Consider the following 27,910-nt stretch of genomic DNA (forward strand, 5'->3'; position numbering starts at 1 on the left):
GGTGGGAATGGCACTAGCCTGCTGGGCTTCTCTGTCGGTGGAATTTTCCAGGCAAGAATACTGGAGTGGATTGCCATTTCCTGCTCCAGGGGATCTTCTGACCCAGGGACTGAACCCTCACCTCTTGCATCTCCTGTGTTGGCAGGCGGACTCTTCACCACCAGGGTCACCGGAAAGTCCCAGTACTAGCCATTCTTGGAATCAAATCTCTCTTGTGATATGACTGAATTCTAGAGACTAAAGAAATACATAAGGAGTCTACTGTGGAAGATGAATTTTATTATCTACATCAACACATGTACTTAAAAGGTAAAGAAAATGGGGAACTATTTTCTAAAATCAAATTGATTTTTTTCCCCTTTAATGTTAGCAACATCTTCAGTGTTTATGGCTTTGTTTTGGTTTTAGGGATGTCATTCACTTTTTGTTTGCCTGTTCTTGTTTTTAGGATACTGACAGTAATGTATAGGGAAGGACTATATTATGCTATCAGATTTATCCTGAGGTTAATAGTATTATTAGAACATCAAAAGAATTTGAAAATATATCTGTTTTTTAAGTCTACTCCAAGAATACCAAAGTACATACCCATTTGTTCTTCCCTCAGGAAGGACAAATACATCTCCATCAAAAAAAGAGAGAGAGAGAGGGAAAATTCAGAGTTAAAGTCTGAATTTTTGACTTTATTTTAATCCTACTATGCCCTGAAATTCCAAATTATAAATTCTACTTCTGATTAAAAAAAAAAACAACAACAATGAACTATTTAGGGGAAATAATGTCATGCCCCTAGAGAAGAGAGGCACTGAGGGTTTTATTTGATTGGTACCAAAATTGTGTTATGCTATTTCTCTCCATGTTTCCTTTCCTTGGCTCCTCGCAGGTCAATATTGTGTGCAATAACTTGTGTGCAGTAACTTGTGTGCAAATATTGTGTGCAATAACATGGTCAGGGTAACTTGTTTATCTGGTACTGTATTTCTGACCTTCTGAAGAATTTTGGGGAAAAATGTTTTGTTATCAAATTAATATGTCCAGTTTTTATTTGACTTTCACAGGTAAAACTCTAGATATTTGACTTCAAAAATAATCAACCCCTCCCTACCCTCAGTTCTGTGGGGAGGTTTTATTAATCCTCATTCTTACAATGGAGGATGTGGTCTTATGTCAGGGATAATGTGAAACTGCAGAACAAAAATGGCACATCTTTGCATATAATGTTTATTAAAGATATTTTGACAAATTCTAGAGCAAACATGGCTATGTTGTAAAATGGAATGTAATACTTGCATACTTTTATAATGTAAGTGGGGGGTTTCCTGGTGGCTCAGATGGTAAAGAATCTGCCTGCCGTGTGGGAGACATGAGTTTGATCCCTGGGTCGGGATGATCCCCTGGAGAAGGAAATGGCTACCTGCTCCAGTATTTTTGCCTGGAGAATTCCAAGGACAGAGGAGTCTGGTGGGCCACTGTTTATAGGGTAGCAAAAAGTTGGACATGACTGAATGACTAAAGCTACTACTGCTACTATAAAATAAGAGACTCAAAGCAATGTTGACTTTATTAGGAATCTCTTTAGAGACTCAACTCTCCCTCTATTAGGAGTAATTTCATAGAAATTCTTTTGAAGAGCCTAGTCTCTGAGCAAGCATTATTTGGGGCATTAGTGATGAAAAGCACTCATGTTTTGGACAAAAGGAATTTTCTGTCATCCTCAGAAAGATTTAGGATTAGACGCTACCATCTAAATGGATACTGTCAAGTTAATCGGAGAAGCATTTTTATGTTTCTTTATTACCAGACATGATATGAGACAACATGTCATTTGATCAATGATGCTGTCATGAATCAACATCCATTTGTCAGCCCAAAGAGAACAAATGACAAGAGGCTTGGGGATTGAAAAGAGGAGGAGCCTGGGATAGAAGTCCAGTGTCACAAGATATTCCTGGATGTTTTTGGCTTAAAGCCATCTAACCTCTGCTCCCTCCCTTCCCTCCTCCTATCTTCCCCCGCTGCCCCCTCTCCATGCCTCATCTCCCCTCCTTTGGAGTCCCAGACCAGCAATATGCAATATGTTCCAGATTCTTGCAATGCTTTTGGTTACATGATCTATTAAGGAAACCCCAGCAACTCTTGTTACTCTCTAATTTATACATTTAAGCAAAAATGTTCAAAGATCTTCAAGAATAAGAAGTTCTTTAATTCCTGTAAGTTAGAACAACCCAGATTCACTAAGTTTGGCAGGAAGCAAGAGACCTCCTCATAACAATGTCATCAGACATGGTAAGTCAGTGCTGCCTTGACTTGGTCCAGGGTAGGTGAGGGTTGAGGGACTTAAGATGTCCAAATTCATGCCCTAACATCAGACAGAAGATCACACTGCTATGGTAGAAGAAGCTTACTTCCATTTGACTGTTCCCTATCCTGAAGATGTTCCTGTCTGAATAATATAGATCTTATTTCCATGGTAACTATATCCCTTGATCCCATTTTGGTAGGGTGATCATAAACCCTGGGCACCCAAGATACCCCTGGCAGAACTACTAACTGAGTTCCCTTTCACTCTTAAAATTGTCCTAATTTACATGACAAATTAAATGATTTCTTTTAAAAAACCTCACTCTAAAAGCTGCCATTAAATCCGAGCTATTTCCAGCTAACTGAGAGCCACAATAAGCAAAAATAGAGCGTTAATGTAGGTAAGCTGGCCACAGTGTGGTTAGAATGACTCAGCAGGACTATAGGGCAGAAACAAATGAAGGTCCATGCCTTTCAGGGTCACCAAGGAACAACAGAGGGAGGGGCTCCTCTTCCCTGGAAGGTGGCTGAGCCCAGCCTAGCAGAAGTCACTATTCAGGCCTGCCTGCCAACCAGCCCTGCCGGCTGCTTCTGGTCCCCTCTCCTGGGCTGCCTTGCTTTCCAAGGCAGTGCAGCACCTAAGCAGAGGTGCACTGACTTCCAAGGGATGCCATTTACAGTCCAATTCTAGGTTGATCAGCTACCAGCTGTGGGACCCAGGGCAGATACACCTAACCTTTCTAAGCTTCAGTTTTTCCATCCACAAAATGAGAATAATCAGAGCTGCCTGGCAGGGTTGGTAGAAAGATCAGAGATTATGTAAGTATTTATCTTGGGGTCTAGGGCAAAGTCAGCACAAAGTAAATGGAAGCGGTGCTCTGCATTCTGCACTATTTAGTATAGGATTCCCCATCTTAGAAATGGATCTCGATCTTTAAAAGCCCAGCTCCCATCAATCCTGTGTGTCAGCCATTCCTCGAGAACAAGGAGAACAACCTCTCCACATTCTACCTTAGCTTGGCTCACAGCACCCAGTGTTCCAGAAGGCAAGGCATGAAGCAGGCCTTCCATACACTCCTGATCAATTCATCAGTTGCCTCCCAAGTCCAGTGAATACTGACAGCTAAGGTCTACCAGTTCCTCCTCTCACCCTCCCAGGTCTGCCCAAGGTATTGACAGGGAAGGGGACATGGTTGTGAGGCAAAGGCCCAGGGCCCTGAATGGAATCAAAATAAACTATCCTCTGAAAGCAGTGAAATTTCATTACCTCTCTTTTCTCTAACCATGTTCACACATAATGGAATGTCAGTATTACCTTTTTTCATTCCAACGAATAAAAACAGAAATACAGACCTTAGTTTTTTAGCCTGCAGTACTATGTTGCTGGCAATTGACACTCACGCTTTCATAAACAGCAGAACCTACTCTGCCATGCCATTATTTGGAATATGTCTATATATTGGCATATACATTCATATTTAAAATATTTTGTTTAACTAGGGCTTTAGTTAAGACATCTAATTGGGTGTGCAAACCAGTTATGTTAGAAAATTGCCAAAAATTATTTATCCTCACTGCTATGGAGACTCAGCTCAAAATCAGTGTTTCCTGGAACACTGCAGCCTACATGTTACATGCATGCTAAGTCACTTCAGTCATGTCCAACTCTGCAACCCTATGGTCTGTAGCCCGCCAGGCTCCTCTGTCCATGGAATTCTCCAGGCAAGAATACTGGAGTGGGTTGCCATGCCCTCCTCCAGGGGATCTTCCCAGTCCAGGGATCAAGCCCAAGTCTCTTGCGTCTCCTGCACTGGCAGATGGGTTCTTTACCACTAGCACCACCTGGAAGGCTGACCTACTTTGTAATTAGGTAAACACAATACTTTAATTTTTGGTTATACTCCTGTGAAGTAAAGAATGTCATGTGTTGTACAGTCCTGTCGTTATAAACAAATGTTTAAACTCCTTGAGGCAAAGGGAAGGATCCTAGACTTTGGTATGCACTGGCTCCTGGGGCTAAACTTTTTGAAAGATATCACATGTAAATTTATATTAACACTGGTTTCACTCCAAGTATTCCTGAAAACATTCATTGGCCTTGAATTTTTTATGAAATCTCCCACAATCAAACCAGGAACAAGATGTACCCACCACCCTCCTTACCATCAGTCCCTGCCTGGTGTCTGGACATATGATACATGTGACCCTCATATCAATGCACCCCAAATCTTAAGTGCTCCCTTGCAATTTCCACTTTCTCTGAAGTCTAGAAATGTTGGGAGTCAAAATACTGACCCAAAGATCACTTGCAATGACTAAGGTGTGATTTGAATCCTCTTTACTGTGTTTTTAAAAGAGCCTGTGACTTTGTCTATGAGAAATTAAACTAATACAAGAATTTAAACTCCACTTTGTTCAAAAGCAGCACCGATTGGCCATCAAGCTTACAAACAACCCCCTCCCTCATCTCTCATTAGTATTCACTGTAACATGTTTGTTTTGACTGTATACTTCATTTGTTATCCAATCAGTCAAGGACAAGTCAGGAGGCTATATCATCTTTCTGCCCACAACAGGTTGGCCTTGAACTCCCCAAGTCATAAGTGGAATAAAGGGTCCAAGAAGGGGAGATAAGGGTCAATGTTGCCAATAGCATAATTGTGATGCCTGGCGAGGCAAGGTCAGTGGCACACAGGTTTAAACAATTGTGCAACCAGAGTTGTCGGTCTACCACTTCACCACATAAACCAAATGGAAAATCATCATGAAAGGGACTCACTGCTTCTATGATGAGATGTTTATCTTTCCTTTTTACGACAACAGCCACAAGGAGAAACAGCCACACTGACACCAGACTCTGTCACGGTGCTTTCACGTGTGCATTGCATTCTAGGCTGTCTTCACAACAACCATGCAAGTGTTTATACTCACCCTTTGGAGGAGAAGAAACTGACTTCCAGATAATTAAAAATCTCTGGGGCTTATAGTTGCCACAGGAGAAAAGCTTGGGGAGAAGGGATAGTTAGGGAGTTTGGGATCAACATATACACACTGCTATATTTAAAATGGATAACCAACAAGGTCCTAGTATATAGCACAGGGAACTCTGCTCAACATTATATGGCAGCCTGGCTGGGCGGGGAGTTTGGGGGAGAACGGATACATGTATATGCATGGTTGAGTCCCCTTGCTGTCCACCTGAAACTACCACAATATTGTTAATCAGCTATTTTCCAATATAAAAAAGAAAAGTTTTTAAAAAAATCTCTGGGGCTGCAACAGGAATAACACAGTTATGCACAGAGCCTGGATCTCTCAATTCCAGTGTCTTCTTCTTCCTCTGTTGACCTTAGGAATAAATAATGCAGATGATCAACTGCATGGTGTCCTATAGGATGCTCCTCTGGACCAGCACCCAGGCACTTTGAGTACTCTGTCACAATGCCTGTCCTCAGCCTCCATAAGCTTACCCTCACTAGATCAAGCATCCAGCACCGGCACCCGTCCTGAGTCCCCAGCACAGGGCTGTCAGGCGCAGTTGTACAGGTTGTACACTGCTCAACCTGAGAAGGGTCATTAACACTATGGCCTACATGACTGTTCTATCTCAACATGCAAAACACATGTTATGGCCCATCAGGCCAGGTATGACTGGCTGTGCAACTGGTGTGCCAGGCTCCTATGTAATGCCCTACAAGGTCTACATAACCTCATCTAATTCTTACTATAAATTATATGACAGAGTAACAAAACATCAATAAAGAAAGCTTGTTGTATAAAAAATAACTAATAGGAACCATGTTTAAGACTATAATATTGAGAATAATTCTTCCCAGATGGTTCAGTGGTAAAGAATTCGTCTGCAATGCAGGAGACACGGCCTTGATCCCTGGTTCAGAAAGACCCCTTGGAGAAGGAAATAGCAACCCACTCCAGTACTCTTTCCTGGAAAATCCCATGGGCAGAGGAGCCTGGTAGGCTGCAGTCCATGGGGTTGCGAAGAGTCAGACACGACTGAGCAACTTCACTTTCACTTTTCACTTTTATGCATTGGAGAAGGAAATGGCAACCCACTCTAGTGTTATTGCCTGGAGAATCCCAGGGGCAGGGGAGCCTGGTGGGCTGCCGTCTATGGGGTCGCACAGAGTCGGACACGACTGAAGCAACTTAGCAGCCAGTATTCTTACCTGGAGAATCCCAAGGACAGAGGAGCACAGTGGGCAACAGTCCATAGGGTCACAAAAGAGTCAGACATGACTTAGTGACTAAATAACAACTGATAATAATGTGGATTCAAGGATGCTACTTGAAAGATTTCATGTCCAAATATCATGTTTTACTGAATATTTATAAACTATACCTTTATGCTCTGGCCATATCACAAGAAATTTTTATCCCTGCCATAAGTCACACAGCATACTTCACTAAGGCCACTAATATTAGAGCAAAACTGCATTAGATTCATAGAAACAAATGATATTACTGCATGAAAATGTAAAAAAAAGAGAGAGAAAGAAAAGCAAATTTTAAAAATAAATGTAAATCTACCAAATATAAACAGAGAATAAATATCTTTGGTCATTTTAAAACACCATAGAATTCAAAAGACAATACTGCCTTTCTTGGGGTAGCAATATATTTAAGCTAATAACTGAACAAACTACTAAAGGCTGAAAGTGAATATTCAACATTATCATCACCAGTGTCTCTATTTGTTGGAGAAGACTCTTGAGAGTCCCTTGGACTGCAAGGAGATCCAACCAGTCCATTCTGAAGGAGATTAGCTCTGGGATTTCTTTGGAAGGAATGATGCTAAAGCTGAAACTCCAGTACTTTGGCCATCTGATGCGAAGAGTTGACTCATTGGAAAAGACTCTGATGCTGGGAGGGATTGGGGGCAGGAGGAGAAGGGGACGACAGAGGATGAGATGGCTGGATGGCATCACTGACTCGATGGACGTGGGTCTGGGTGAACTCCGGGAGTTGGTGATGGACAGGGAGGCCTGGCGTGCTGCGATTCATGGGGTCGCAAAGAGTCAGACACGACTGAGTGACTGATCTGATCGATCTGATCTGAACTGATCTGAACTTGTACTTTGGAAAACATCAAGCAAAACTAGCAAAAATTAAGCATAAACAATGATATCCTCTTTAAATGCTTGGATAGCTGTAGTAATAGTGGCAGAAGTGGCTGCAATTATTCTCCTTCCGTGTGCCCACCACTTTGCCATCCCTTTGTGTTCCTTTCAACAAGAGTAGGACTCTATTTCCCCAGCCTTTGAAACTGATCTAGCTTTGTGACTTAGCATGATCAACAGATTGCAACAGAAGTTCTCTCCATCAATAAGAGAGATCTCTTTCCAACAAGCAGACACACAGACATTCTCCCAGTGGCCCTATCTCCACATGACTATCTGAAAACAAAAAGAAAATTAGTTTCAATTTTCCAGATTTATTTATAAGCCATTTTGAATTTCCAACCTGTTGACAAACATCCCTTGGTGAAGAACTGTACAGAGTTTTGTGAGGTCATCAGAAAATCTGCCTATAGCAACTGTATTAAGTCCTCCAGTCAAATGGTACAGACAGGCTACTATCTCATCTGTGAGATTCAAGATCTTTGTAACCTGAGAAACTTTAATTTATGAAATCAGGAAGCTAAGAGAGACCTTGACTTCCTAAGAGATAGATTTCTAAGAGAACGTTCTTTAGACAACCATAATCATAATCACCATCATGTAATGTCTGCATAGTTCTTTAGCAAATCTACAGAGAAATCTGAGCAACCTGTTGGCAGTGTTGAATATAAGGCGTCCTCTGATGCAAGGAAGAACAGGGAAATGACCTCAAGAGAAAGCTCTTCTCGAAATAGAATAAGTGAAAGAAAAGGCAAAGGGAAGCTAACGACAGCTAATGACAGGATAAAAAGAATGCTGAGGGTCACGTGGGAGATTTACAAGAGTAAAAAAAAAAAAAAATCTGTATCCCACAGAATTTTTCGAGACTGAACACTCAGTAATAAGGCATTTAATTCAGACTTATCACCACTAATCTCCTGGTAAGCTGTTAGAGTCTCATTTTCCACATTTTAGATTCCGTTTATGTTAGAGAAGGATTTTTTCCTTCTGTATCCAGTACCAGAGCCAAACACTGCTGCCACAATAGCTATGCCTGATTTTCTGATTATGGTAGAAGGAGCCATTTCTTTTCATTTGAGGAGAAGAATCAAATCCATATAGCTGCTTCCGAGAGCATGCCTATATGGTCACACCTTACAATACTTTCCATCCAGCCTGACTCTTGCTAACTTCTTAGAACTCATGATGATGTTGAACAACCCCAAGAAGCACTGCAGGCTTTGGCACCTGAGATAAAGCAACTCATGTTAGAGATTATTCCAAAGTGAAGTTCCAATAAAACTATTGCACACTCAAAGCTATGAAGTTGGAGATCATCTAAACAAGTAAGATGGTTCAAGAAGAACAAAATATCCAGTGGTATGCTAGGACCAGATCTCACCAGCTCATAAAAGCAGATTGACAAATGTTGAAAATTCTGTAAGCTGGTTGACATTACACTGTTAGCTTGATAGAAGCTATGGTAGGCAAATTCATTCCATGGAAGTTAACAAATGCTACAAATAAAGGTTTTTTTTTCCCCCTGAAAAGCTGATTGTTAAACATTCACTAGCATATCCCTGAAAATAGCTGTCTTCCATTATTTTGAGGCTTATCTTTGCAAAGAGATTATATTTGATAACAAGCAAAGCTTCTCAAAGCTTTCCAGTGCTGTACTGACAAAGGTAAATGAGAGTACAAACTCCTCGGAGATCCAGTTACATTCCAAAGTGGCAGAGAATCTAAATAAATATTGAATGTATAAAATAATGAGGATGTATAATAATGACTGAACTAAAATACCGGATAACAAAAAATACATTATATCTGGCTAGTGTGTAGGCTTAAAAATTTAAAGTCTGTGCATCTTTTAGGAAGGGATTTTGACACTGTAAAATTAAATTTTTAAAATAAGAGGTATAACCTAAAAGTATATGGTAAAAATTTGAGAGTAACCATTAAAATTAATGAGAGTATGTGCTGTGTCCTTAGTCACTCAGTCCTGTCCGACTCTTTGTGATCCTATGGACTGTAGCCTACCAGGCTCCTCTGTCCATGGGGAGTCTCCAGGCAAGAATACTGAAGTTGGTTTCCATGCCCTCCTCCAGGGAATCTTCCAAACCCAGGGACTGAACCCAGGTCTCCCACATTGTAGGCAGATTCTTTACCATCTGAGCCACTAAGGAGAGTATATAACATCCAAAACAGTAGATGGAACAAAACAGAATAAGAAAACAAAACAAAGCAATAAAAGAAACAAACACACAAAAATTCAACAAATAAAAGATAAAAAGGTGAAAAATGGAACATGTAAAACTAGAACAAAGTAGACAGCAAATGGCATGGTAGAAAAAAAAATTTCATGTGGATCAATAATTAGAATAAATGTAAATTATTAAGGTCATCTGTTAAAAGAGATTATAAGAATGTATTAAAACAAAAAATTCAGCAGAGTGGTTATAAAATTCTACCAGTGGTTATAAAAGACATGCCTAAAACAAAGACACAGAAAGGTAGAAAGTACAAAGGTAGAAAAAAATACTAGAAAAATATTTATTAAATGAATATCAGACAAAATAAATTTTAAGATAAAAGACAGTATTATGGGTACAGTAAGATGCTACAAAATTAGAGAAAGTTTGATTCACCATGTATGTATTTCATTCTAACTTGTATGCCCAAGTAACATTGATCTATAAAGAAAAATATAAGGACAAGATTGAAATGCTGTATCAACTGTATCATTCTGATCATGTGAAATTTCAACAGAAATCCCTTCAAAATGTTAGCAAACATATAGACATTTTAGGAAAATAATAATATGCTGGATTGATGGAACAAATACAGAAGTTGTCATTACTGATTGATTCTTCACAAGCTCACATTGAATGTTTACAAAAATTAACCATACTAAGCCTTAAAACATACATTAACATGGTTGGGGGGAAAATCAATACAGACCATACTCTATATTGTATTAACAAAGAGATAAATTTAAATATCTCTGTATTTTGTAGATTTCAAAACTGTACATCTCCATTATCTGTGAGTACAGGAAAAAATAACAGAAAATTGAGAAATACTTAGAACTCAGCTATAACAAGAAATTTACCTATCAATATTTGTTGAATAGAGCTAAGGCACAGATTTTGGGAGATTCAGAAAGAAGATGGGCTGAAGAACTAGTTAACTGACACCCAAATAAGAGGTTAAAAGAAAACAGAACAAAAAGAAAAATAGGAGAAAATAAGAGCAAAAATGTGGAAAGTTAAAATAAAGATAGAACATGATCAGCAAGGCAAAATCAGGCCTTCAGAGCGCAATTAAATTGAAAATAATCTGGCAAGGTTGGCTCATACAAAGAAAATGGACAGAAATAAACAATATTAGGAATAGTTTTTAATAGATTTAAAAAGTGAATACCAAAAAACATTATGGCAATACACTTAAAATCTCGAATGAAATGGAAAATTCCTAGAAAAATTATAGTGTAAAACTTTAAGAAATAGGAAGCTTGAATAGCCGGAAAATGAAGAAAGCTGAATGAATATTTTTAATCTACACACACACACACACAAAATACCAGGCTAGGATGGTTTACAGGCAAGTAAAGCCACACTTTTTCAAGGAATAGAGGAAAACAATCTAAAACAGTCCTGTTCCAAGAGCATACTAGAGGGATTATTGCCCAACTCATTCTATGAGGCAAATGCATCCTCAATACCAAACCATAAAAGGATAACAAGAGAAAGGAAATGAGAAATTACATTATTTGTTACTAAATTACAAGTTGCTTATGAGATAGATGCCAAAATTCTAAATAAAATATTAGGTAGTCAAATCTCTTTGTGTATAAAACAATAGTAACTCATAAACAACATTGCTAATCCTAGGGATATGAGTAGCTTAGTAGTATAGAATTATCACTGTAAGGGTAAGGGTAAAACAAATGCAGAAAAGGCATTTGACAATATTCATTTCTATTCATGGTAGGAAAAAAATCCTTAGAAGACTTTTCTAAGAACTCTACCTTGAGATCTAACCTCATGGGTATCAAAAGCCTATAACAAATATCATTTTTCATGATGAAAAATTAGAAAACAATTTCTTTAAAGTCAGGAACATGACAAAAATGCTCACCACTTTTGTGAGCATTGTCCTCAGTATCCAGACCAAAGAAGAAAAAGAAAGGAAGAGACAGACAGAGAAGAAGGAAGAGAGAATGGGGCAGAGGGATGGAGAGAGTGAGAAGAAAAGAGGAGGAAGGGATAAATTAGGAAAGAAGAAATTGTCTTATCACATGTCAAGACTATTTTAAAATTCTAATAATTAAGACAGTATAGTATTGGTACAGATAAAAAAGGACAATAGGCTATAAAAGAGCTTAAACACAAAACTAAGCAAAATAGTAGTTACTTGAGATGTGATAAAGATAATTTTACAAATCAGAGACAAAAGGAGAGTCTATTCAATAAATGGTTCTGGGACAAACGTTTATCCATGTGGATAAAAACCATAAGCCACTGAATAAAACTGAACTTGAGTTCCTGACACACACCACACATAAGTACTAATACCTAATAAAGATTTAAATGTGCAGAGCAAAATTATAAATTATAAAACTTGCAGAAGGAAACATAGAAGAATATTTTATGGCCTTAGAATAAAGAAAGATCATAGGAGAATAAAAAAAATGGCAATATATTTACACAATGGAATATTATATACCAGGGAACTGTAACAAACTATGGCTACACAGAGAAATACGGATGGTTCTCTAAAATGTTGTTAGTGCAAAATATAATAGAAAGTAATAAAAAAGGCTAGTTAGGGCAATACAATTTGTATAAAACCCAAAATCAAACAGTATACTGTTTGAAGATATATACTTAGATGATACAATTTGAAAAAAAAAACCAAAGGAATAACAAAATCAAAATTCAGATCACTTCTAGGAGTAGGAACAGAGAAAGGGGGGATGACAAACAGATGCCAATGGCATTGGCATCTCTTTCTTTAGTCTATAACTGTTTTGTGATTTTGCTTAATAATTTGCATGTAGGTTAGCCATGTTATCTATCAGTTGTAAATAAGGAATAGTTTTAAAGTCAAAATCTCAGTTTAAAAATTTCTTATTATACGAGGACTGATTTAGTCATAACTGAAACTTTCCAAAATCTCAGTGGGGATTTGTGGGGTGAGGGTATATGTGAGTGGTTCAACTGGTAATGAGTTTTTGGTCACTTGGAGTTATTCAAGAAGAGGTTAAGTCGACCCCTTTAAATTAATGTGGACATTTTAAAGCAAACTTACGCATGAGCTGAATGATTGAATTAAATCCCTTCTCCATCTAAATGATTATGATCCCACAGGTCAACTGCTGAATGAAATACTTTACTGTTCATGTTGCTGCTACTGCTGCTAAGTCACTTCAGTCGTGTCCGACTCTGTGCGACCCCATAGATGGCAGTCCACCAGGCTCTCCCGTCCCTGGGATTCTCCAGGCAAGAACACTGGAGTGGGTTGTTAGCCAAAACTGTAACAACGTAGAGTCCATATAGATACTGCCCTGATCTTCTAGTCCTGGAGTTAGAATGAAGCAGTTACTCCCAGAAGCATCCAGGGAACAATTTTATTCTAAGATTCACTTGCTTCTGTTATTCCCTTAATGATTATTTAATCCATTTCTTCTATGTCATTATTTCTTGGCTAGGTACAGGAGAGGAAGAAAGGAGGGGAGATCGATATATACTTGTTTAGCAGTTCCACATAACTCAATTTTGTGCGACTAATTACCCAAAGATAGTGTTAAAACTAATTTGAGCAAGTAGTAAGTTATAGGCAGAATCTTAGAGAATATTCTGCCTTTTAAACTTCATAGGTTCTGAAGTTGAAAGTAGATGGCCCCTTGACTGAAAGTATGGCCAAACGTTCCTCAGATCCCTCACCATCAAGAAGATGGGAGTACCCACAAAAGTGCCAGGGTCGTCACCTACAGAGAACATTCAAAACTAAACTAAAAGCATAGGTTAAGTAAATTCATTTGTGACAGCTTCCAAAAGGCAAGGGCAATCTTCAGAGACTGGAAATGAGAGGAGCCAGAAAGGACATGCGACAGACAGTGGGAAAGTTGGTGTCCACTAAACCCAGTGAAAACCCAGCCCGACCTGTTGGTCACTCAGCTGAGTCAGTTATCTCTGCAGACTACTCTCCTAAAAGTGCCTCCTACCTACCAGCATCTGTCCAGGGGCTCACTAACCCACTGCCTGTCCTCTGAGCTACACCATGTTTGGTTGTTAATTCCAGCAAGAAAGAGAATCAGTGACTTCGACCCAGAAGTTCTGGTTTTGTATCAAGTAGCCCGGAGGAAGACATTGACACCAAGATTGGAAACAGGTTCCTGCCCTTCAGTGACGAACTCTCTTAATGATGTTTCACACTGTAGATTGCATCTGTTTTGGAGAAAGTCGAGTGTGTCACTCTGTTTTGAGAAAAAAATAGTGACCCACAGGGACAGTCTTACAGCGAATTTAATATAAGCTATTCTAGACATGCATCAAGTTTCAATTTGCAAACCCAACCAAAAAAGGTAAAGGGACGGCGTATCTTGCCACGCCCTCTACCTCTCCCACCCCACCCCCACCAAAGTCACTGCTGTCACTCAGAAATTCTGCTATTTGTCTGGAAGTGACTGATAAAAAAGAAAAAAAGGAAAGCAGCCCTGGGTGGGTCACGTGACCCTACCAGCTCCCAATGCAGACCTCTTCTCATAAGGGCTCAGTGTGGAGCCTCTGAAATCTGTGCAGGATTTTCTCTGCAGAGGCAGAAGAAAGCAGGTGGATGGATAAGTAAACATGGCCTTGCTCCTGGTGGCCTTGCTCGCATTCCTGAGCCTGGGCTCAGGATGCCATCATCGACTCTGTCACTGCTCTAACGGAGTTTTCCTCTGCCAGGAGAGCAAGGTGACAGAGATTCCCTCCGACCTCCCCAGGGATGCGGTCGAACTGTAAGTATCTGAGTCAGTGGGAACAACAGCGTGGCTGGTATTTGTGCATTGCGTGCTATTATTATTTTCACACTAGGCTGATAACTGCTGGGCTGAAATATTCTGCCCTGACTGAAGGCTTAAGTAAAACAAACTCCCCCAGCCCAACACTCCTGCCCTGTGGTTCTCTAAGGATCTTAGTGAGAGTTTGTCTCGGAATGCCGGGGAAGGGCAGCATGGAGAGCTTCATCTAAAGGTGAAAGGAGGACTTTTTAGTGTTTTTGACACATTCGTTCTTGGGTGCTGTACTCTCTTTGGTGGAACTAAGAGAAGGCTAAGGAAAATGTAGAAACTTAGAAGAGTTCAGATTGAAGCCAGAAAGATGGCTTTGATTGACATGGAAGGCATGATGTGTGCTTTTGAGGATACTGAATTCAAGAAGGCAAGAGTCATTGCTGCTCTGGAGGCACCAGCAAGGAATTGTCAAACTGAGAATCTGCTTCCTGGGGGAAAAGGAGTCACAAGAGAGGGAAGGGGTGTGAAGAAAGGGAGGAAGAAAAAAAGGAGGCATAGAAGGAAGGAGATCATCTTTCATACTACTGGGAAAAGGTGATTCCCAACTTTAGATTTTTACTGAACTACTTTAAAAGGAAATAGACAGACTTTTAGAACTTGACAAGATCTTAAGACATCATTCCACTTCCATCTGTTTATTTTGCAGTTGAGAAATCTGGGGTCTGGAGAGTAGAAAATTTCCTAACCTCTCACGATGAGTAGAGGCAGAGCCAAACTAGAAATCAGGCCTTTTGACTCACAGATCATCGCTGTCTTTCCCTTAAAGTCCCACGTCTATTGCATTAAAGTAAGAGGAAGGCAGGACTGTTTCATAGTCCAATGACCATCCCTCCCCACCTCCCCACCCCTCCCTACCATCCGAGAGCTGGCTCAGAGATCATAGATATCCTCAGTCGTTTTATCCCAAGGATTTTAAACAGAAGCTGCTATTCTGGAAGTGTCCTTTAATCTTGGTTCCCCAAAGCTATGCATGATCTTATTTAATGGCAGAAGGTGGTCATCTTTTCATTTACCAGTTACCATTACCTATGCTCAAAGATGATGAGGCTGCATTTCAGATTTTCACTCAGGGACAAACAGCTGCAAGGCTGAGTTGGTTCTGCCTGCTCCTTTTCCCCCTGATACCACAAGTTCTCCATTCCTTCCCAGAGGTAGTGACAAGGAAGATAGGTGGCCAACACTGTGTTTTAGCGACACTGCCTTAATGAGACAGTTACTCCTGATTGCAGGGAAGAATGCGCCTATGCAGTCTGCTTTGTTAGATGATTATAAACACAAGAGAAGACTGATGTACCTGAGCTCCTCTAAGAAGTCAGTCGCTCCTAAGCTACTTTGAACAATTACTTAACTTTTTTGGGGCCTCAAGTTCCTAACTTCTAGAAGTTTAGTACAATCTGCTTGGTGGGATGGCTGTGAACACCAAAAGATACAGCCCCTCAATGCACACACTCAACACACACACACATTTCTACCTCTCCCAGTCCTTCTCTTTTTCCAGTGTTTCCCCAGGGACCAAGCAGTGTCAACCAGTTACTAAAAGAGACAGCCTCTTACAAGGCTTAATTTTAGAGTGATACCCTCTTTTCAAAACTCCCTGCTAAATTAGGCTGTCTGCTTTCTGGTATTTCTTCACCAGAAGGGAGATTTTTTTCACTCTGTATAGAAAAACAGGGAGCAACCAGATGTGGGCTATAGTCTGTGGAATGCCCACTTCTGATTTAGACCATAGTCGAAAGTAGTTAAATATTTCTGGCTTCAGGCAAACTCCAGGAGATAGTGAAGGACAGGGATGCTTGGAGTGCTGTAGTCCATGGGGTTGCAAACAGCTGGACTCTACTGAACGACCGAACACAACAACAAAGGGTTTAGATGGCCTGAGACAATGCAGCATCATGGAGAAAGTACTCAACTTGCTGAGCAGGGTCAGGAATAGAGGGAATTCTAAAGTAATATTCACAGGTGGGCCTTTAACTCTTTATCACAGTCAGGGATGGAAGAGTATGGACTCTAGAATCTAAGAGACCTGTGTTCTAACCCAGACTATGACTGTTTCTTGCTTCAGCATGTGGGCTTTGGGTGTATCATGGAAATTGTAATGTGTACCTTTTTCAGAGTTACCATGGGCATTAAATGTAGGATTAAAACATTCAGCACAATGCCTCTCAAGTGTGGGGGGTGGGGATTGTTATTCATCTGTAAAGTACTAGAGAAAAAACACCACAGAGGGCATTCAGGATGATCAAATGAATCAATGGAAATGAAAAGGCTTTGAAAAACTGATGTAAAGATTTTTGTAGTTCTGAGATAGTTTACAGTATCTCACTGATTTAAGAATAATCTCCTTCTCTTCCCAGTGGCTGGAGCACTTCCTCTCTGAATAAGAAATGGTGTTCCTTTGGGCTTTCAATATTTGCCAAGAACTCAGGGAACACGTTTCATTCTGATGATAGGCAAAGGATTTTTTTGATTTCAGACTTACTCTAGAAACTCAGCTTCACATAGAGGCAATCAATGGATCTAGAAAGGACCCTTTGATCTTGCGTTATTCTTTCTGGAGTTAGAATTTTTAAGAATGTGGACACCCATTCAAAACCTGAGATTTTAAGTCTCAGTGATGTATGGATACAGGTTGTTTTCTTTAGCAGGGTCAGATGACCACAATACTAGAAGAAAAGGGTCCATTGATGGGCACTCTTGGCACAGGGAGAACTGTATTGACATCATGCTATAGGCTGCCTGTGTTGACCCCTCTCTTCACAGCAAGCTCCTGCATCTCATTGCCATCTCAAGTATCTTTCTGAGATGTAGAAAGGAATGGATTACAAAACTACTAAAGCCACTGTTGATTTCTTCATGTGTCGAATGCTGATAGTTTAATTCATCTCATCATGTAGGTTTCGTGTTCCCAAAAGCCCACATCTAACTACTTACATAAACTCCCTTCATACTGCTACAAGCGATAATTCTCTTTTTTTATTGCCATTATCTTTGCTGGGAATCTGAACATCTACACACTGGATTAAATAATTGTCTTAATTTATCTCCTTGCTATCAATCTCTGTCTTCTCCAAACCAGCCTGAACACCGTTATTCCATTTTTCTCCATAAAACACCACTGCCACCATGATTTTCCAGTTCAAAATCATCTGGTGGCTCGTCTTTCTGACTTTACCTCTCACGTAGCTCCAACAGGAGCCATCTGCTCCTCAAGCCTGAAAAAGACTTGCTCTCGAGCTCAGTCTGTGTCCCAGGGTGTTACTACTGTTACACATCTTGCTTCTATAATCTTCAAGTTCTTCTTTGTCTCTTGAAATCCAAACTACTTACTATAAGCTGGCTCAAAGTTTGCCTCTTTGATAAAGACTCTCCTGACCATTCCATCTTCATGTAATCTGAACCCTGGTGCAGTTCATTTTACAATCTTGCTTTGCCCTTAATTTTTCATGTGTGCCTTATTTCCTCAACTGCAGTGAACATGTTCTTGGTAGTCATTGTGCCCGACTCAATGCAATGTAGGTTCTGGGCCCTCATTTACATATAGAATAAATGACACAATAAATAAGGGGGAATTACAGCTGTTTATTTGCTCTGCTCCTCAGTATCAAAGAAAAGATTCTTATAAAAGATACTTATTGCTCCCCCTGTGGTGAACTGCTACAGGATTTGATAGTTCCCTTGCTTTCTTTGCTTTTTTATGTGTTTGTTTTAAAGAAAATGCCTGTATATCATTCTGGAATCCATTAATTTATTCAGAAAGAGAGACACATAGACTTGAAACAAAGTCTACTAAGTTACAAGTTGAATATTCTTTTAGGCATGCCACTCAGTTCTCTTGATTTAAGTAATAATACCTGTTTCTCTATTGTTAACAAGAATATTGAAAGGATGAGTGAAATTGCCTTAAACAAAATCAATTTAAACCAGGCAAAACTGTTCAAATACAATTTTTGCCAACTGAGGTCAGATTCCAAACCCTGAATGTTAGGTTTCCTGTTTCCCAGATGTGCTTTGATGACTGTAGTCTGTCCAGATGTCAGAACCAAATACCCCACTGTGCAGACTGCTCTGGGCTCATCTATCTGGAGACTCCTACTGCCTTGTTTAGATATTTCTTTGAAAGAAACAAACAGCACAGATTTCACGCCAATGCATACATAATCTTTCCTCTCAAAACCAAATCCTACACCTTCTTTAGTGAGAAATGATATGTCTATGTCCAACATTTAGAATTTAATCAGGCTGGGGCAAGGAAGGTTTATATTTCCTGCATAAGAATCAGAAAAAGGAATAGCTATAGAATGCAGTATCTTCAAAGGGAAAAAGTAAAAATTATATTGCAGAGGAAAAAAATTCTTTAAAGTTAACTGACGAACTCTACTCTCAGAATTGGCTAAGAGCTGTAATTTGCAGAGTCATTACCAGCTGTTGAAGAGTAAGGGTTTGATAGCATAGAGCTGCACTTCTTGACGATGATAACATCTCCTTGTTTACCTAAAGGTCAGTGCTGTCCTTCCTCACCCAAGTCCTCTACCAAACAAGCCTAAGGTTCAGAAGCAGAAAATCTTGGCAGCAAGTGGGAAATTCATTTAATGTTTGATTATCCTTCTCCAAAACCACTAATTGGGTTATCCAGTCACTGTGGTTTATTGGACTATCTTTTTTTTTTTTTTTGAGCTGTTAGATTTAAGATCTCCAATTTAGTTTTATTTAGACTAGATGCTAACTTTTATATCCCATAAGGTCACCTAGCAAAGAGAGTAATTATTTTTAATTGCTTAAGATCTGATTATAATGAGATATGGATGTTTCTTCTTAATCTGACCTCTTCCTGAAGTATCTTGAACATCTTTTATGTCTCTGACATGAACACACCATAACCTTTTTCTTTCATATGGAATATGCCAACTGATCTGAAAGTCTTCAAGGGATGTGCAAAAAAAAAACTTTTTTTGAGTAAAGCAACCAAACCTGTGCCATAGACCTGAACTCAATTATATTTTTAGTCTCAGAAGTAGCTAATGTCCACTCTCTTTCATACCCGCTCCCAGAGCTTTTTCAGCAAGAGCCAACAGTCATCATGGAATCCTGTATCACAAATACTAGAACATGTACAGCATAAGCCAATTTTTGAATTTCAGTAATGCTAAGATTGATGAAAATCTTTAAGAAATAGGGACCCTAAGAGTTCAGCTATTTCAGTGAAATAGATGGTTGAGGATATGGGAGAGAAAATTCATCAGTAAATTGGTGAAAGGCAGAAGTAAAATAGTGCTGAGATTTCTTTCAATTCTAAAATGCTTTGATTTTTACAAATATCTTCAGGTACCAAACTTCCCCAAACCAACAGGTTTCTTCTAGGCCTCCAGAGTCCAACACATATAATTGTAATTCCTAAATTTCTGTTATTTCAGTTGTGGGATTTTAAAGAGTGTGATTCTTAGGCTTAATAGACAGTTCTGTGAACTTCTGTTACTTACGAATGCAACGTGGAAAATCTCCCCATAGATATCTGTCTCTGACTGCTTTCAGTTTGGTGAGGGGTTTTAAACAAAGAATGTTTGAGGGATCCCAGCTCCAGCAATGACTTTGTAACTAGATAAACAAAGGCTGGCTGGAAATCATCCTAGAATAGAAGGGCATGGAAGAGAAAGGGCCAGAGCCTTGAGCACTAGAATTCAGGACTGGGTCCAATTTAAAATAGCTTGTCCCTTCTAGGAAAGTCTAGCAAATTTGGTTCAGGAGATAGGATCACATCCCTGGAAGACAGAGATGCCTTCCCTTGTGCTTTACTCATCATCTCAGGGTAATAGCTTGTGAATCCGCCCCTTGCGCCTTCGGCTTTCTCCCCTCCCAACCCTCTGCTCTGAGTCCTGGCTCTGGTTTAATTCCCCTATAGGAACGAACAGCCAGATTCAGGACAAAAGTCCAAAGTCTTCAGTGTGACATTAAGCTCCTCCATATTTTATCCTCAAATTAACTCTTCTGTCTTCCCCTCATATCTTTCATCCTCTACACATTTTTTCTGTGGACTATTTCCTAATTCCCAGCTCCCAAACATACCTTATATTCCCCTACCTAAATAATATTATTTTCTCCAACCTGAAATGAATTCTTCTACTTTAATATATTCAGCTTTGGAGACCAAGCAAAAAGGCTCATTTTTCATGAAGGTTTCTTTCAACATCAAATATTTATTGATTATATTTGTGCAGGGCACTACGCTGGGCACTTGAGAGAGGAGGATCAAAAGGGGAGGCACAGGGCTGCTCTCATGGAGTTTCTAAACAGGAAGAGCATCCAACAGTAACAACAATCATGCTTTTCCTCACTTTTACCCACAACAACAAAAATCCCCCTTGGAACCTAGAACGGTCATTATCTAAACTACCCATTTGACAATTAATTGCAAGTTGCCTTATGCAATCTGAAATCACAGACTGTGAGAGCTGGAAGAAACAGATGCTGAGTGAAAGTCAATGAGGAGATGCCTGCCTTTTGACATTTGACAAGCACCTGGCTGTCCTGTCTAACTTTGATCTTTTGACCAGCTAGGGTGGATTTAAGGAGCTGTGCAGGGCCACTTCCAGAACACCCTTTTATGTAAAAGGTCAGAAGACCCTTGCTTTATTTTACAAGGAAAACACAGATCTCAAGTAAAATAGAATGATAAATGAACACCAGCAAATTTATAATAAGGCTTAACCAGCAGATGTTTAAATATTTAAGTTTGACTAGGATTCCCTGGTAGCTCAGCTGGTAAAGAATCTGACTGCAATGCAGGAGACCACGGTTCGATTCCTGGGTCAGGAAAATTCCCTTGGAGAAGCAATAGGCTACTCCCTCCAATATTCTTGGGCTTCCCTGGTGGCTTAGATGGTAAAGAGTCTTCCTGCAGTGCAGGAGACCTAGGTTTGACCCCTGGCTTGGGACGATCCCCTAGAGAAGGAAATCGCAACCCACTCCAGTATTCTTGCCTGGAAAATCCCATGGGTGGAGGAGCCTGGCAGGCTATAGTGCATGGGGTAGCAAAGAGTCAGAGATGACTGAGCAACTTTCACTTTCAGTAATTTTCAAGTTGGGCAAATACAAGGGTCTGGATGCTTTGAGCTGGGCTGGAGGAGAATGGTACAGAAGATGGAAAACAACATCAAAAGTGGAAGCTTAGGCTGCACTGTTTTCTTTCCTAAACTCATATTTTTTTTTTTCCAAAACTGCTTGTGTTCCTGAATATTACTAAGTAGACACTGGGAGAGAATAGGTAAAAGGAGTTTACATGTCAAAAGACTGTGTATGACAGCTTCCCTTCAAAGCAGCTGAATGTCATCTATGAAATCTGGTAACCACCCGAGCTCACAAAGACCAGATGTCTCTTCTGAAAGTGACACACCTTAAAATGTCTACTTTGGCATAAGTGGGACACAAACAAGGAATTCTTGAATGTTCTTAAATTTCTGAGCAATTTCTCTTCCTTCTAAGTTCCAAACTACTTTGTATGGCTGTGTTTAGAATAGGAAAATGAATTGAAAACAAAAGAATGATCACTAGCCATCATCAGATCACAGCAAGTATAGAGAGTCAGACTTAAACCCTTGCCATTGCCATATGCCCACCAAGGCTAATTCTGCTCAGGGCAGGAAGGGATGAATCCTTTATCCAATTGGTGTTTGTTTTATGGGTAAGGAGTGTAGACATTCTGTAAGTAAATATACTGGGTTGGGAGGGGAAGCAGAAAATACTAGAAACACTCTTTTAATTTAGAAAACAAACTGGAAAGGCAACAAAAAGCAAACATGAGATTTATGGTGACCAGCAAGGAGGTCATCTGGAAGCCTGCACACAGTAGCAAAATTGCTTATCGGGTCCCTGGCTGCAAAAATCTGCTGAGTTCCTTCAATAAGAACATGGAGTCTTAGAATGGCATCTGACTCCCCCAAATACTAGAGATGAGAGGAAAGAGAACAAAGAGTTATGATAACCAGATAGGAAAATTACAAAGTAGCTCTGAAAGCAGAGCTATAGGGTAAGAAGAAGCAAAACAACAACCACAGCAGTATAAATAAAGGAAAAGGCTGGGCCACTGAACTGGGGGATCACTGCGCCAATATCTTGATCTTGCCTCTTGGACTGGGCAAAACCCCTCGAGAAGATTCTTCCAAGCCCCTACCTGGAGGGTGAAGCCCTAACTGCCAGCACTCTGGTGGCTAGGAAAGAGGACTGGAGGTCTCAGCACCCAGCATCCATAAGTGGTCCCTGGTGTCTCCAGTTCAGACATTCTCTGCTCCCTTTAAAGAATAAACCTTGGGATTCCCCTGGTGGGCCAGTCGTTAAGAATCTGCCTGCCAGTGCAGGGGACACAGGTTCAATCCCTAGTGGGAAGATCCCACATGCTGCTAAGTAACTAAGGCCCCGTACCCCAACTACCAGATCCACACTCTAGAGCCCACGAGCCATAACTACTGAAACCCACGCACCTAGAGCCGGTGTTCCGCAACAAGAGAAGACGCTTGGACGAGAAGCCTGTGTGCCGCAACTAGAGAAAGCCTGTGTGCAGCACAAAGGCCCGGCACAGCCAAACAAATAAATAAACCTAGTGTTTTTGCTCAGCTCTGAGGGAACACTGGCCTGGCTGCTCCAGGTGGGTAGTATGGCTGCTTTTTAAACAACTTTCCTACCAGCCCTCTTTATTTTGGCCACCTCAAGCCTCTTCGCCCTCCAGTCCTGCTTCTGGGGACACCAGTGCTTCCAGTTCCTGAGTGTTTTCAGGGATCATGTGGCATAAATCTCACTGGCTTGGGATTTCATTTTAGAGTCTTCCAAGTCAGGACTTCTCCAACTTTAAATATGCAAGCCAATCAGAGGACTATACTGGGAAAATGTAGATTCTAACTCAGTAAGTTTGGGGAGGAGCCTGAGCTTCTGCATTTCCAATCACCTCCAAGAGATGCTGGTTGTAGTAGTACCAGATCCACATTCCTCCATGGTCTTTACAAAATTCTGTTGCTCTTGTTCCTCTGCCCTTATGGCTTTAAAAGAAAGAAAAAAAGTCCCCTTCTTGTCTTCTCAGTCGTGTTTCAAGAGGAAACCAACAGTTAGTCGTTTGTTTATTCTGCTTTCTCTTCTCAGCAATTCCCATTCATTATTCAATCCACTCAATGCCCACTGTTGCATTAAAAATTATCTTGTCACTGGTACCGATAAACTTTATTTTTGGTATGTTTTACTCAGTAGTTATATTATTCTTCAAATAAAAACCCGAATACTAGATGACCACAGGTAACCATCCTCCTGCTTGAAACACTTTTCTCCCTTGACCGCCAGCTTCTGTGACATCACACTAGTTTTCCTCTTACATCTCACACCAGACCTTGACCTTCTCTGTTACCAAGTCTCTAAGCGATGAAGTGCCCCAGGCTCCTCCAGACTCTCTTCTCTCATGAATCTGTATTCTCTGTACAGTAATCTCATCAGCCCCATGGCTTTAAATACTAGCTATATTCAAAATCCATGTGTCATATCTGACCTCTTCATTGAGCCCCAGAAAAGTAATACCAAGTGAAACCTTAACATCTCACTGGATCTCTTGCCAGCTCACTGGATCTCTTGCCAGCATCTCAAAACCAGCAAGCAGAAAATAGTACACTTAATCGCCCTCCCCTTAACCCCTCAGAATCTTCTCTCCCAGGCTTCATTATCTGTGTTATATCACCAACTTCTTGCTGTAAATCTAATCCAAGTGCTGGGGATTAGACACCTAAAACCTAACTCAAATGTCTCCACTTCTCACCTTCCTTACCACCACCCCAGCTCAAACCACCACCAGAACTCACCTGGGCTAGTACAATAGTCCCCAGCGTTTCTATCCCCTGCTGCTGCTACTGCTGCTAAGTTGCTTCAGTCGTGTCCAACTCTGTGCAACTCCATAGACAGCAGTCCATTAGGCTCCTCTGTCCCTGGGATTCTCTAGGCAAGAATACTGGAGTGGGTTGCCATTTCCTTCTCCAATGCATGAAAGTGAAAAGTGAAACTGAAGTCACTCAGTCATGCCCGACTCTTAGCGACCCCATGGACTGCAGCCTACCAGGCTCCTCCGTCCATGGGATCAGTTCCACTTAAATCCATTCCCACACGGCAGCTAGAAAGACTTTGAAAAAGAAGATGGCATACAATTACTTAGAATTTCACTCAGAATAAACTTTTTTCAATCCACGTTTCATGACTATCTATTATAACAGGCACTGCTCTAGGTGTCAGGTCCAGCAGTGAGCAAAACAAACACAGTCTCTTCCCTTGTGGTGCTTACATGCTTTGTCGTGGCTACAAGATACTCTGACCTGACCCCTGCCTGCCTTCCCACAGGCATAGTGCACGTCATGTATCACTTGCCCATCGCCACTATGCTCTGGACCTTTTTCTGCTCTCCAAACACACCAGACTCTTATCTACCTGAAAACTTTCCCTTGCTTTTCTTTCCCTCTAAAATGTTTTTCTCTCTCCTCTTTAGTCTCTCCCCAAATGCCAACCCCTTGGGGAGGTCATCCTTGACCACCCCACTATAGTAGCACCCCAACTGCTGCAGTATATGATCTCTTTCTTCCATAAACTTACTGTAATGTGAATGTTTTTATCTATTTGTCGCCCCTCGACTAGAAATCAGAACTAATGCTTCACGGTAGCAAGGATTCTCATGTGTAGAATAGCTCCTAGTACAGAGCAGATGCTCAATACCTTCACGAATTAAATGAATAAATGAAAGGCCCCTTCAACAAATGAGAACTACAAGGAGAGACAGAATGTGACAGACGCCTATTAATTCTACTCTATCATCATGCTTTGTGCCTCTTCGAGTACCTCACCCGACAGTCTTGCACTGCAGCTATTACTGTCCCCATTTTAGGAAATAAGATAAATGGAATCAATCAATGCCGAATGTCAGGACTGAAATTGAGATTCCTGATATACCTGATTAGACAATGTCCAATCTTTGTATTAACCATGAAAAAAAGAGAGAGAGGGGACCCTCTAGTCCTCTGAACTCAATCCCTAAAGAAAAACAATCCAAACTTATCATCAGAGCTGAAATACATACAATGCTGGAGTCATCTATAATACCAAACTTATGTAATATCTTGCCACTTAAAAACAGAAAAACTCTCTGAGGGCTAGCATTGCACCCCTGGCCTGCATTCAGCAGGGTTGGTGCCTCGGTAGCTAATCAATAAGGAGGGCAGAGACAGAAAATGAATGTGTGGGATCACGAAAACATAGGAGGAGGACTGAAAAGTAGATGTCACTGGCTGTTTTCAGTGATAAGCTGCAACATAACCAGAAGTTGTGTAATAAGGTCCTAAACACTGGACCATAAGGGAAGCCCAAAATCAGAGCATTTTTTGCTAGATGAATTTAAGAGAGCATATACTTCCGCCTTCCCCTTACTTGTTCTAGGTATGAGAAATGAAGCTTAGTAAAATGATTTGTCTTAATCCTCAATTTCCAAGCTTCTTTGTCAGGCTTAGTGATAAAACATTCCTCTCTACTCCCACAGAGAACAGATAACTCCCCAGCACATTCACTTCTTTTCCCTCACGTTCAAAGAAGTATAAACATCAGAATTCCACCACGATTTTCTTTTTACCTTTGCTTGCTTTTCAAAAACAGCTTTCTTGAGACATAACACACAGTATACAATCTACTCAAAGTTTACATTTTGATGGTATTTCGTATATTCACAGATATGTTCAACCATTGTCATAATCAATTTTAAAACATTTTTATCACCTGACCTTTAACTGTCACTCCTCTGCCTACCTATGCTACACCCAGACCTAAGAAACCACTAATCTACTGTCTTTACAGATTTTTATATTCTAAACTTTCATATAAATGGAATTATATAAGATCTTTGTGACTAAACTTCTTTCATTTCGCATACTTTCAAAGGTTTATTCAAGGTATCAATAAGCTTTTCATAGTCAAAAAATACTTCTTTGTATAAGTAAACCACATTTTGTTAATCCAATTCATCTGTTGATGGACATTGGGTTATTCAGTTTTTGACTATTAATGATGTTTGCTTTAAACATTTATGTGTAAGGTTTCGTGTGGACATGTTATCCCAGTACCACCTCTGGTCTCCATTGTTTCTGACAAGACGTGGGTTGTTAACCTTATTGAGGGTTCTTTGTAAGTAATGAGTCATTTTTCTCTTGCTTTCAAGATTTTCTCCTTGTCTTTGATTTTCAGTGTTTTTACTACAATGTGTCTGTTTATGGGTCTCTTTGTGAATATTCTACTCTAATGAGCTTACTAGATGCTTTCAGCAAATCTAAAAGATTTTCAGCCATTATTTTTTCAAATAATTTTTTACTCCTTTATCTACTTTTTTTTTTTTCTGGGAACATTTCAGACAAACTATTGCAGCATTCTGGGTACTGGTTCCACTTGTATGACCTACTAGCGTTATTGGTTAGTTTGCTGTTTAGTGGCTACTAGCTAGATTATTTTGTTGAAAGCCTTTGATGTTGATTCTCAGGAAGGTACAACTTTGAAGATGCCCACGGTCAGCCTGGGAAGACAAGGTATTAGCAGGGCTGTCATCTATTATTCCCCTGACCACACCCAGATATTCAACTTTACTACTTGCAGTCAGACTATGCTACCATTTTCAAAAATTCCCTGGGGCATAAATTCCTTTATAAACTAATCCAATCAAACTGTGTGGCTCCTTCAAATAAATCATTGATAAAGTCAATGTTTTGATATTCATTCTGACCCCAGGGGGCTCCTTCCAGCTGTTTTATTTCCCCTGATTCTCCCCTGCAAACTAATTGTCCTACATTATATGTCTTTTAGATCCATGAATACAACTGCCTTTACCATAGCTTCACTGTTGAGAGGGCTCTCAGGCTTAAACTTCTCCACCCTCTGTTGCAAATAAAGTCAGTTCTTTGGGAAGAGAATACCAGATATGTGTTTCACAGTCTGCTTTTCACTTTATGCAAAATCTCAGCCAGGGCTCTGGAGCCAGGAGTGGATTCAAAGGTAAACTTCTGAGACCCTCATACAGGAGTTAAACACGTGAAGGAAGGTAGGGTAGCAACCAATCAAGCTTGACTTGGAGCCACCACCTCATGAGCCCTAGCAAGAGACTTGGATTCCTAGCATTCCCAGCAGGCTGTACCCGAGACAGCCTCTGATGCACAGGTGTGCCTTGGTATAAAGGAAGGAGCCCCCACTTCCCAACCACACCTGCCTACCATTCAACCTCAGCAACAGGCTGCTGGAGGCAAAGTAAGAAAAGCTGAAGTCCTGCTTCTCCTGGAAGAAAGCCCTCCATCTTGAAGCTGGGAGGAGAGGTAACCCTGTGTTCTTGACTGTAGCACTCTGAAGTACCAGCATCTCCACTTCTCTGAAGTGGGAGGTGCAAGGGAGGCAG

The 27,910-nt window shown here is 40.4% G+C and overlaps 2 protein-coding genes across 12 annotated transcripts in view; one reads left to right on the forward strand and one right to left on the reverse strand.

Annotated features, from left to right (window-relative positions):
• The window catches only part of LOC147363332 (uncharacterized), a 791,043-nt gene that overhangs the window by 511,757 nt on the left and 251,376 nt on the right, over nt 1–27,910 (reverse strand). The window lies entirely within an intron of this gene.
• FSHR (follicle stimulating hormone receptor) overlaps nt 14,054–27,910 on the forward strand; it is a 223,008-nt gene continuing 209,151 nt past the window's right edge. For 3 of the 5 annotated variants that reach the window (XM_086327025.1, XM_086327026.1, XM_086327028.1), the window contains exon 1: nt 14,054–14,424. In XM_086327025.1, coding sequence (XP_086183151.1) covers nt 14,273–14,424 — 152 coding nt within the window. In that variant the 5' untranslated portion in view covers nt 14,054–14,272. The other 2 variants (XM_086327027.1, XM_086327031.1) reach the window with 2 other exon arrangements.

The sequence above is a fragment of the Bos grunniens genome, chromosome 11, assembly GCF_055505025.1.
Source record: "Bos grunniens cultivar Pamir isolate PY7600 chromosome 11, Bosgru_T2T1.0, whole genome shotgun sequence".
Taxonomy (NCBI): Eukaryota; Metazoa; Chordata; class Mammalia; order Artiodactyla; family Bovidae; genus Bos; species Bos grunniens.